Genomic DNA, 12,937 nt, shown 5'->3' with positions numbered 1-12,937 from the left:
GGTGGGCTCACATTTAGCCTGAAAAGTGAATATCACACAAAGCTTGCAGGCATATGTGCGCGTTTTCACAGTCTGAGGATATAGGTTGACATTCTGTTTGCGAAGAGCAGGTTGCATTATGCTGGTGGTTGTGGAGGAGAAGATGTAAATGGAGGAGGCCTCCGGTGCGGATCAGTGAGCCTCAGCGGGTTCAGTTGTGTGCTGAGGTGGAGCAGAGGCCCCTAAAGAAGGCAGCCCTGCATCTAGTGGTCGGTTCCAATGAGAGGAGCCAGGCTGTCATTTTCTTTCTCTGAGGCTAAAAATAGCCCAGTTAAGAGTCTTTTTCAGCTAGAGGATACGTGTGTTTGTGTGTGTGTGTGTGTGTGTGTGTGTGTGTGTGTGTGTGTGTTGTTTTCTGTCCTCATGTTTGTGTCTTTGTAACTGTCTTCATGTTTCTGTGACTGTTATCCCTGTGTGGCTGTCCTTAAAAAGAAGCTACCATTCTGTCCTTAAGCTGAATCACATTGACGGCATCATCATTATCTCAGCGGGGATTTTACTGCGCTACCGGGAACTATTCTTATACACAGCTATATTCAAATACTGTAGATTGTTTTGCATAGCAGATATTGGGGCGGCTGTGGCTCAGTTGGTAGAGACGCAGCGACTACAGCAACATGTCCGATGTGTCCTTGAGCAAGACGCTTCACCCTGAGTTGCTCCCGCTGCCTCGGCGGCGTATGCATGTGTATGACTGAATGTGTAGGTGTGACCTGCGGTGTAAAAGCACTTTGAGGAGTCTGAAGACTAGAAAAGCAATATACAAGCTCAAGTCCATTTCCAATTTATATTAAACAAAAGCTTTCAGATAGCCAAGATTCTGATTCAGTGCTTTATGACAACTTCCAAGAAAAGTCACCTCCTACTGCCATAAATCAAAGAACAGTTACTTTACAACCAGAAGTAACTATATCAGCGCAAAGTTACTGGTGGGTGACGAAGTTAAAAACACCCAACATTAAGTGTCTAAGGTTTGTGTGGCCAGTGAAATCCTGCAGGACGGCTTCAGTACTGAATGAAATGAGCGCTCCTCTCATTGAACTTTGCACATTGGACTCAAGATGGGCTGAAAAAAGGATCGAGAACGATATTGCCAATCTAGAGATATCTTCTTCATTATGCACATTTCAACTAGGCTGCAGACGTTTAGTTTAGTTTTTATCTTTAGTGTGACCTGCCATATCTGTTATAGTGTTGATACCTTAGTGGGGGCTGTGGGCTCGAGCCTCAAGCATAGATGAGAGTTCTGTTAAACCCACTTCTCTCCATCTTCACATCTGCACAGTTGAAAAGCAGCTATATGAAGAGGTGCTCTACCCAAAACCTGGAAAGATTTTCTCGTTAACCAGGAGGTTTCAAGTTGCTTGCCTGTCCAATCAGCATTCAAACACCCAAAGATGTCCAGTTTCCTAAAACATTTGACCAATAATTACAGCAAACATGTAAAAGTCTCAGGCAGATCACACTACATTATTTCCATTTTTGCATAAAACAAACTCAAAGCTCCTGTGAGGAACTTATTGGTTGCGCAGATTTTGGCGACTTTTTGAAAAAGAAGAACAATGTCTTTACGGATATGATCCTGTGAACTAGACATGGGGGAAAAAATTGATACAGCTAAGTATCACGATATTTTGTGTGCCAATATTGTATCGTCTCATGGCCGCCAAGTATCGATATTTCTATTATATTAATAGCAAATATGCTTGAAGGGGTTGCACAATTCATTTTGAACAAGTTGCATTATTGAAAATTACTGCAATTGAATGTATTTGTGTTCGGTTAAGTCTGAAATACTAACAGTTCAGGTTGTGAAGTTCATGCAGCCTTCTACATGGTTGCAATTCTCAGCATATCTGAAAACGTTTGAAATCGCAATAATATCGTATCGTGATTCAGGAATCGTGATAATATAATACCATGGGGCCTCCCTACTGATGATTTCCACCCCTACTATGAACATATAATGTCCAATCAAATTCAAAGAATCCTTATGTACGGAACCCCTGAAGTACCAAAAAGTAAAAAAACAAATCTTGTGCGCTCAAGATATATACATTTTAATAGTTTTTGGGACTTCAGGAGCTCCATACCTATCTTATCTTTTGTGTTTCTTATTTCTAAAGTGCACCCACAATGAAAATTTGGCATGGAAAAAATGTGAAAATTCTCTTTATGCAGGATGTTGATATTTTACTCGTCTAACACTTTCCCCACGGCAGGTGTGAAAGGAATATAAAACAATTATAAAGAAATTATGAATCTTCTCCCTGATGGTCTGTTTTGATTTTGTAGGTCAGAAAGAGGCATCAGTATTCATTTCAGTCTATTGAATCACCAGTAAATGCCTAACAGGAGCTTTAAATGATCAGTAAACAATCAAAATAGTTGCATTAACTTGCTGACGATTGAATAAACAATTGACCCACAAATTGTTTCAGATCTGCCTATTTGTCAATCCATCTGCTTGTATGGCATCAGCAGCAGAATTTTCCCTTTTTCTATTAGAACTGTACGAACCTTTTCTGATCACTTCATGTCCGTGTGGGCTAAAATGTTGCGCCTGACAATTCATCCTTGACCTTTTTATTCTCTCTGCTGAAAAAGACCATGTGTCAGAGCCAACTGTTCTTGGTGTGGAAATGATGGTGGTGGAGGAGGGGGCTGTCTCATTCCAAACTCTCCCGCAGGTATTCGAACATGGCTGTTATAGATCCAATATGCTTCTTTAGCAAAGTTACTGACCTTATTAAGCAGATTGGGTGTCAGCCTTGTCCAATAAAATCCGCTTTTCAGTCACCGCTGTTATAAAATTCAATAATTTCACTTTTACAAAGTTGTACTAGACTGTCAAGGGCGTTTTGTTTCCACTGTAACCCCTTGTGCTTAATAGTCATCTTTTCTATCAACTGTTATTTTCCATCTTTTCACCATTATGCCTTTTTTAAGCTGTGTTAATTTGTTTCAGTAAAATAATCTATATTTTTTTCAAGTTAGCAGGTAATTTGTAGTGACATCATGTTACCTTACACATAAGGGAACGACCCCTCCTTGAGCCATGCAGTGAGGTATAAAGGGATAAAAAGAATCAGTGCATCCCTCCAGTCAGGGTTCTCCTTCCATTTATTTCCCAGCTGCATATTTGAATTTATTAGTTTCTCCGTTAAAAGCTTTTTACAGCTTTCCTGAGTGCATCTGAGGGCAGTGCTTTTCATTCTGTTATGTGTTTACGTTATGTAATTAACTCTCCTGTTTTCTCCCCCTTTTCTCCCCTCAGAGAGCATCAGGAAGGTGCTGGACAAGCAGGCCATTAAGTTTGTGCGAGCCATCAAGCAGGACACGAGGAGCGGCAAAACAGAGGACAGAATTCTGGTGAGAGATGCCAACACCCTCGCACACCCCCCCCCTCCCTCCTCCTCCCCCCCTGTCTGCTGTCACACCAGGTCATCTGAAAGAGATATTCATTGTTAAAGTGAAAGTGTCTTACCGTGCGAGGTGCTGAATATGAAGCAGACAGGCGACGGCTCCTTGCAGACAAAATGGGCAATCGATGGACGTTAATTGGGACAAATTGAAAGAGCCATAAGAAGTCACGGATTACGCATCCTGAGACACACAACAGCAGACGTGTTGAGAATCAGGCTTAAGACAGATGCTGCCTAAGAAGAGCAGAGTGGACACCCTGCCATGGCCCACTGAGTCAATCCTTAGAGTTTATTAGATGTGGCAGGATGGCCTTAATGCCACAGGCGAGAGTTTGCTGTGTGTGTGTAAGTCTGACATGGTGTACGTTCAGAGGCATCAGTTATTGTTGTTTTTTCCTTTGAAGAAGGAGGCTGTGTGTGTGTGTGTGTGTGTGTGCGCGCCAGAGGGTGTGTGGGCAGCCTGTGATGAGTTAAAGGAGTGTGTGCGAGCCAAGGCCACCTCTGTTATTGAGAAATCTTCAAACTGTCAGCCGCATTAATGACTGATCAGTTTCTCACTTCGCTGTGCGAGCTCATTTCCGCCCCTGAGGACCAGAAAAAGGACACGCTGATAAGCCAATCAAAACTATTAATCAGTACTTGTTTCGGTTCTCCGTCTCTGCTATTAGTCCTCCTCCCTACCCTCGCCTCCATCCATCTCCATCATAACCACCCCCCCCCCCCCCTCTATTTTTGTCATCTGGTCTCTTTGTTTCCTCCCTCCCTCCCTCCTTATCTGTCCATCCCAATTATCCTCCACCCCGTCATCACCCTCCTTCCCCCCTTTCAGCGCCACCACACCGCTCGCCTCTCACTTTGTCTCCCTTTGACTCTCCCCTTTCTGCCCTTCCCTCTTCCCTCCATCTTGACTCCAACCTGTAAAAGGGTATTGAGCTCTTCTTTCCATCAGAGGCAATTCAATTAGATCTCTTGCCTTATGAGAGTTTTTTTTACTATCCAAATGGGCCTTGGCTGCTGCTGCTGCTGCTGCTGCTCCAAATTCTTCCAAGGGAAGACAGACGAGATGGATGTTAGCATTCATTCTAGCTCGTTGTCAAGGTCTCCCCCTCTAAAAGGCAATCTTTTCACTCTAATGGATGAATTTGTTTGGATGTAGGAAGGGTGAACAGATGAGGGAGTTTGTAAATAGACTGTTTGTTTCAGTCTCTAGGTATTGTGGACATGATATTCACTCATGCTTGAAAATGTCTTACACGGTACTTGGAGAAAGTGGAATATTTTAGGGTTGCTTACTAATACAGAGGTGGAATATTGTTTTTGAAATCTGAAGGTTTGTGCAAGGCATTCCTGCACCTTTATCCTCCCTTTCATGTGGATCCACACATGTCACGGCTCGCATAGATTCAGCAGGTACAAACTGAACAGGATCAAAGGCTTTCATCTCGGTTCCTTTTGGTTTGTTTATCACGTTAAAATACGTTTTTTTTTGTAGCATTTCATTTCAATTTTGTGTTAACTGTATGAAAGTCTTTGTTCTACATCTTGCTCCTTCTTTTTCCCCCCCTTTTCCCTGCGGAGACTGCTGGTATCCAACTGTCTGTGTGTGTTGACTACACCAGCCATCATGCTGTGACACACACACACACACACACACACACACACACACACACACACACACACACACACACACACACAAACACACACACACACATAAACTCACACATAGGGTTGTGTCCCCCTAACCCCCCATATCTCAGACAGACACAGGGAGGGCCCAGCATGACATCCAAACGGCACCCTAGGCAATGCATTGGGGAGCATCACCATGTGTGTTTCCAGTAAGGCAGACATGCACAAACACACATAAATGTACACAGACACACAAAAATCATGCGTACAGCTTGACATGTGCAGCAGGCATCCACACAAGCACGCATGGTTCAGTGCATCAGAAGCTGCCCGCGTACACACTCTCACGGCCATTATTAGATCACTCTATTTGAAGATTAGACGCAAGTAGGAAAACAAAGCATCTTCAAAGGCTGAGAGGGAGAGAGATAGGAGGGGGGAGGAGTGGGCGGCTGGGTGTGATGGAAGACGAGGCGAGGGCACCCCACAAGAGGAAAGCGAATTCAGGGAGGAGCGAGGGGAGGGAGGAGGGGAGGAAATCTCTGCTGTGTTGTGATGCCCCAGTTGCCGATTTGGTTCTTCCGCTACTTATTTATCGTGATCAGCCTCTCCGCTTTCTCCTCAGTGGACTCCACGGTTCCCTCGCTCCCACCTAATAATGTGCCTATTACTGGCTGAGATTGCCACAGTTTGACAGTCCAGAGCACACTCGGGTGCTTCAGACACTTACTTCCACTTAGATTCTTAGGATTACACGGAAGTCCCACTCGTGAGACTCGAGTCGGGCTGAGATTTGAGGTTGAGTTAGCAGTGCAGAGTTTGAAGATCTGAGTGTGGTTGCCTGCTCGGTGGGTGTGTCTGTTTCAGGATTTCCACGGCAGGGCTACTACTTAGAAAGTTGGTGGAAGTGGTCTGTAACAATGATTTATGTTCAGCAATTCATTTAAAGTTGCTTTCATTCTTTACATAAATCACTTCAAGTCATTTATGGACAAGCCTATTTATTTACTTTACTACTCTCTACTTTATTGGTACCAGACGCAAATCAAATCAATTCTTTCAGTCAATTTTAATCGACTTGTTGATAAACTGGATGTATATTTATGAGCCTTTACTTGGGTAATATCTGGGGATCTTCCTGCCGACTAATTTCCATGTCAATTAAATGCAAGTATAAAGACGGGATCACAGTGTCTGCTAGTAAACCATTTTCAATAGCTGTGCAGAGTGTGGCTAGCGTTAGCATTGCTAGCACCACCAGTGTTCAGCTCTTCTTGCAGGTTAATGTCCACATACCTGTGCTGGTTAAGCATTGCTCTGGTAAAATGGTTATATGTGAGTTTAACATGAAACAGCCTACATACAACTTTATCACAATATTCAAGATCAAAACACTGTAAAACCTGTCGACGCTATGAGATGCCATATGTGCACTGTGCAGGTAGTAGAGCATTATGGCAGTGTGGCAGCAGGCAGCTACCTGAGACACAGCCCCACCCCAGCTCCAGTGGCAGCCAACTTTGAGTTCTGTGAAGACAAAAAAAAAAAAGCAGAATAGCCACAAACAAAAATGACAGCTAAATGCAGCCCTGCAAACAAACAAGATGTACTAGTGCTCTACACAGTCGTTTGAATGAATGTTTCAGTAGTACTACCTTAACCACTTACCAGACCAACTCTTCATCCAATGACTGCTACTCCTTTCTTCTCTGTACTCTGCTCTGTACTCTGCTCTGCAGAGTGAGCCTCCTGTGTTGCTTTTTTATGGTCTTTGGAGGTTTTCATGGACAGACTGTAAAGAGCCCCCCCGAGAGCCACTTGTGTTTGTGTGCTAAACCTTGCAAATAGAATCAGTTGAACTTTAAAATGTTGCAGTTGTCACTTAATAATGTGGATGTATAACAGCTAACTGAGCGTGTTGGGACTAAATAAGCAGATGCAGTTTTAAGCTCATTGTGTTTTCAGCTCTGCTTCATGTTGATAGTTAATCATTATCTTCTTCTCACTTTGAGACTTCTTCCATCCATGTGTGTCCAACCCCATCTCATTCACTTTCACCTGTTTGTCCTTGTTTTTTTTGTTTCTGTTTCTTCTTTGTTTTTTCTTTTAATTTGTGCACTTAATTTTTTCTCTCCAGTTTCTTTGTTTGTTGTACTCCTTTGGGTATTTTATCTTTGTTTGAATGAACTGGTGTTTTCAATCTTTTTGTTCGGTATCTTTTTTAATTATTGAATTTTCTCTCCCTCTTTGGGATTGTTAAATTGCTTCTGTTATTAAGGGATCTGTCTGGTGTTAACAACATCACTGCCTAACTGATTTGTCCAGACCCCGAGGTATTTTAGAGGTTGTTAGTCCAAACTTTCACTGTTAGAGTGTTTAAATAAGACCACTGACGTTGAAGTGGCACTGAGACGTTAAGTTACTCATCATGAGTTGCACTTGTCATCCTGTAAAAAACTTTCTAGTTTCTGTGCAGGGAGCTCCTTAATCTTTAGAATGTCCCTGATGATGTAATCCTTGGTATATAACTGGAGTTTGAAGACTCAGAATATTTAAATAGAAATCCTGCTGGACAAATAGAGGCTCACATATTGAAAACGAAATAGGCACAAGCCTCCTGGATGGAAAAGGCCTGGATTCAGTGTTGGATGCAGGGGCCTGTTGCTGCTTAGAGTGGCATAAATCCAAAACAGATGGACTAAATTACCTGGATCTTCCAGATATCTTCTTCATTGTGCAGCCCATAAAGCCAGCACACTGCAGTTTCCTTTAACCCTTCAGAAGACTTCAAAAATAAATAAATGTGGCTTTTTTTTCTCATCTTTTTATATATTTATGAATCGATAAATAAAGTCAGCTTCATGACCTATTGATTAAAGAAACACTACTTAAAGGAGCAATATGTAACTCTGAAATGTAGTGTTTAAAAATGGGAGCTGCAGTTCAAAGAGATTGGAGAGAGCTGTGTCCCCCTCGCCCCTAGAGTCTATGTTCATGCACTAGGTTGCCATGTTGTGGACACAGAAGCTTCAGTAATACACCAGCTCTTCTGCAGTCTTGAAACCCTGCGTTCTAACCTCTCTCCATTTTTCAAAAGCATCTCCAATATTCATCCTAGTTATACCACGTATCTTGTCATGGGGCTTATTAAAAAAAATACAGAGAGGTCGGGTAGAATCAGTTATATCAACCAGTTCCCTTGCTCGCTTCCATCGCTGCAACACCTGTTGGTTTTGCTGTTTACCTTTTAAAACCGAGGGGCGAAAACAAAAATAGACTATTCAGGACCGGAATCGAAGCTTAGGAAGAGGGCATACTGGCTGCTGCGTTGTTGTCAGAGAAGCCAGCACTTTAACATAGCTAATTCCTTCATGTCTGATGATGTACTAAGATCATTTTTTGATTTCATTCAGTAAATAGCTTATGGAACTTTAACTGTTCATACCTGGAAAAAAATGCCTTATCCATAGACACATCTTTCATGAAGTAACCCAGAAGTTAGAATGACTTTAAAAAACAGAATAGTACTGGTGTATAAGACGCAGCTAACTTTTTGCTGAAACAAAAGGTATTAAAAGTGCGTCCTATGCCCCGGATGTTGCAGACATTGATTCACCTACTTTTCAAAGTTTGCCTCTAGGGTTGTAACCATTCAATGCAAGACTTTTTCTCACTGCTGATCATGCTCTCATCTGTTTTCATTCACTCCACTAACCTTACAGCCTAGCAGCAGTAACTTTTGCTTGCTTTAGAAAATTTAAGCTGGTTTGTAATCTAAACAGGAAATGATGTAACCTTGGTGTAAGGCGGTAAAAAAGGCAAGATCATTTATCATATATAACACTTTTTTTAAACTTATCTCTTACATAACACAGTTACATCCCTATTGGATTCAGCACACAGCGTCATACACATGTATAATGTGTACATCTCTACTTTGGCTTTATGTGTGTCCTACAGTTGTGTCAGTGTGTGTGATAAATAATGTGCATGTGTTGGCTGATTGATGGTGCAGGATCTTTTGATCTTCACAGTCATGAGTTCTGTTCTCACACATATGTCCGAAACGTAAGATGTAAGAGTTACTTGTCTTGCATTGATGGATGAAATCCTTTTTTAATCTTTTTTGTAAACAGCACAAAGAGCCAAAATACTAACGGCCCTATGCAGAGTTTGGGTCTTCTAAGCCTCTAGCAAAGACAGTCACAATCCAAAATGCCAACACTAAAAGGAAACCAGAAGGAAGCGATTGAGGGAAGGAGGATGTTTTTACTCTCACTGTCCCAGTTTATATTCCAATGTTGTTTTTTTTTTTAGTTGTCATTGTGCCTGATTTAGACGGCGGAGCCTGCAGGACAATGAATACATGATCACAAAGCTAAAATTGAGCCATTTTATTTTTTATCACTCCTTTGAACTACTTGAGTTTTGAGCAACCAAGATGTGGCTTGGTGGTAAACAAAGTAAGAAGCATAACGCATTCACTGAATTACATAATGAAATGTTGTATTTAGAAATGGTGAAACTGGGCCTCGCTTTTTAGTTCAGATGACACTTTGTAGCAGGGACTCCAGCTGTGCGTTGGACTGCGACGAAAAAGCTGAATACAAAAGCAGCAAAGCAGACGGATGGCGCTAGCAGCAAAATCTGCAATTCTTCCAGCCTCTCAACAACACTTTCATTTTTTTTTGGAGTAATATGCTTGCGTAATGGCGAACATTACCACTGCATCATCCACTTTTTCCCTTTCATAGCTTTTCGCTGTGAGAGGCTCAGCTCGGAGTCATTTTCTCTGCGAGGGTCTGGGATTTAGCATCTGACGGTGCGTGGCGAGCGCTCAGTGCTGTAATTAGGACTGCGCTTTCTTTTGATTATCATAACACATGTTGGTAGCCTATGGCGGAGAGGCTCTGAAGTGTGACTGCTGACCTTCCCTCTTCCCCCATGAGTAGAGTGAAGTGTGTGTGTGTGTATTTCAGGGCTAAGAGGAAACTCAAAGTATCTCCGCCTCTGTTTTATCTCTCCATCCTATTCATTTCCCTCTCTCCCTTTCCTTCCTCGCTCTCATTGTCCTCATCCTCCCGCATCAACCCGTCTCCTCTCTCCCCTCATCCATTTGGCCTCTCCCACACTCACTTATCCCCCCACTCTCACATTTGCACACTTTTTACATTTTATTTTCTCATTCTGTTGTTTCCTCTCAGCCCTTTCACCCAATCTTACCCACTCTTCAACCACCATTTCTCATCTTACATCCTCCATCCCTTTTCTATCTTCTGTCTCTAGAACTCTACAACACTTTACTCATTATCCATCAGAGCGCTTCCCCTGCCATCTCTTTGATTTAGATGTTTTGGATTCAGTTTTTATGAGAAAATCTGGAACAGGATGTGTTTTTGTGCTCTCCATGTTTCCCTCCATCCCTCTCTCTCTCTTTCAGCCACTCCAAAGTCCACTTAAAGAGCAGGACCTGGGGCATCTGTGCTTCCAAACCCCAGTCTGTCACCCACACACACACACGCACCACACACACGCACGCACGCACGCACGCACGCACGCACGCACGCACGCACGCACGCACGCACGCACGCACGCACATGCGTAAGCTGACAGATTGACTGATGGCAGGGTTGTGTTCTTGTGATGCTGGGTTAACTTCAGTGATGGTGGGTGTGCATGTGCGTGTGCATGTGTGTGTGCGTGTGTGTGAGAGACATCTAGAGAGTGAGAGTGACAGGAGAGTGTAGTCCAAAGCCAGTTTAGCAAAAAAAATATCATACAGGGAAAAACAAAGTTTGTGTGTTGTACTAGCATGTCCGATGTATCGGAATGTATGTTTCTGATTTCCTGCTGTGTGAAGTTCCTGTGTGTGTGTGTGTGTATGTGTGTATATGTGTGTGTTTAAAATGCCCTTGTGGTTGAGCCAGAAATATCCGCAGGCGGCCAAATCTGGCACTGATCCTTGGCTTGTACCCTCTGAGGCAGCGCTGCAACACGCACGCACACACACCGCACACACACACAACCCAGAGCACACTTTGATTTGCACCATCTCGTTTGAAGTGCGAGACCCAGAGCCTGGCAGCTTATGATTAATATAAGCCCCCCGCCCTTTACCCCTTTCAGCCGCGTGTGCACGCAAACACACACACGTCCACAAAGAGATACATAAGTTGTTTTCATGCTGTACTGTACACACACTCCCTCTGTATGACACACATTCCCGCTCTGCCTTCAGGGGCTAAACAGCTGGTTGATTCTTTGAACTGCAGATTCTGACAGTGTGCAGCCACAGCAAGGGCACCTCTGTATCCAGACATCCCATCATCTTCCTCCTAGTCCTTCCCTCTCCTCCCTTGCTCATCACTTTGTCTGATCGTCACCTGTCGTGTCCTCGGCTGACCAGGTCAAAACATTTGACCATCATGTCTCATGAGGATTTCCAGGGCGGAAATCGAATCTCTGTGGGGCTTTTTGGATTTGGATTTCCGATTGATCTGCTGAAAAGAAAATTCCCAGAATTCCACATAAGGAGAAAAAATAACTAGGTTATAGCTAATGGGCTTTGGCTTAAGCTCAGGATTTTATGCCAATTAAAATAAAGTGCTGGATAATTTATCAATTTGGCCTCCAAAGGAAATAATTTTGTCTACTTAAGAAAAACCTCAGTCATTTTAGATAGTTATTCATGTGCCGTGTGAGCCAGGATTGTCAAGGGGATCAAAAAAAATACTGCAAAATAGATAATAGGCGTGAATTTTTCTGATTAGATAGTTGTAATTATGTTTTATTCTTATGAAAAATCTCAGGGCAAAAGTACTTCCTATTGATCACACTTAAAGTGAGGTACAAATTTAACCTCTATCTAGAAAACCACACTAGTTCCCTACATTTTCATTTAGTGATGATCACTAATTACCTGGATATTTAAATATACATTCTGAACTGTACATCCAAAATAATGAACTGATTATGAAGTCCACCTCTGTTTAATTATTATTATTTTTTTATACTTTATTTTTCGTTTTTGTTTTACAAGAAATACAGAACAAGTGAGAACTTGGGCACGACAGTATGAATAAGATCAAATACAAGATTGTAAAAGGCACAAGTACAGTACATAATGGATGGTACATTCTAATGAAACAAGATATATTTACGAGTCTTTATCTTTGTATAAATCCCACTTTCTCCAATATTCTTCTCCCTTCTCCTTTTGAAGTCGCAGGACAGAAGTCATTTTTTCCATAAAGCTGATGGAATTCACAACGTTCCTCAAAAGTCTCATGGTAGGAGGGTTCCTCTGAAGCCAACATTTAGTAATCGCTTTTTTACTTGCCACCATAAGAATCTTTAAAAGGTATATGTCCTTTTTACCAAGACCTTCTGGAATTTTCCCGAGGTAGAGGGATGTGAAAGAGAAATCCAATGTAATGTTCAGAGTCTCTGCGATTAATAGTTTCACATCTTTCCAGAAGGGCTCAAGACGTGGACCAAGACCAAAAAACATGTAGACAGTCTGCCGAGACCATGCCACACTCCCTCCAGCATGAGGCTGGAGAACCACTTATTTTTGACTTCTGATTTGGGGTAATAAAAAATCGTATCAGATTTTTCCAGCAGAAGTCTCGCCAAAAAAAAAGAATTTGTTGAAGTGGATTGAACCTCTGTTTAATTTTAAACCAAATAAGTCATGTCAGACATGTAGAGCTGAAGAAATCCAACATGTCCGTCTTGACAGCTCACAGACAGTCACCCTTTTAGCGTCTACTACAGAATACAAGGTTTCCTTTCAAGATCGATATTGAATGCTAACACTAAATCAGTTATAGACTGACGGACTC

The 12,937-nt window shown here is 42.3% G+C and overlaps 1 protein-coding gene across 3 annotated transcripts in view; it reads left to right on the top strand.

Moving 5' to 3' along the window:
* carmil3 (capping protein regulator and myosin 1 linker 3) overlaps positions 1-12,937 on the top strand; it is a 98,539-nt gene that overhangs the window by 1,188 nt on the left and 84,414 nt on the right. For all 3 annotated transcript variants that reach the window (XM_061044004.1, XM_061044005.1, XM_061044003.1), the window contains exon 2: positions 3,317-3,411. In XM_061044004.1, the coding sequence (XP_060899987.1) occupies positions 3,317-3,411 (95 nt within the window). The remainder of the gene's footprint in view (positions 1-3,316; positions 3,412-12,937) is intronic.

The sequence above is a fragment of the Labrus mixtus genome, chromosome 8 (assembly GCF_963584025.1).
Source record: "Labrus mixtus chromosome 8, fLabMix1.1, whole genome shotgun sequence".
NCBI classification, from domain to species: domain Eukaryota; kingdom Metazoa; phylum Chordata; class Actinopteri; order Labriformes; family Labridae; genus Labrus; species Labrus mixtus.
This window is presented reverse-complemented; position numbering and strand designations above follow the sequence as displayed.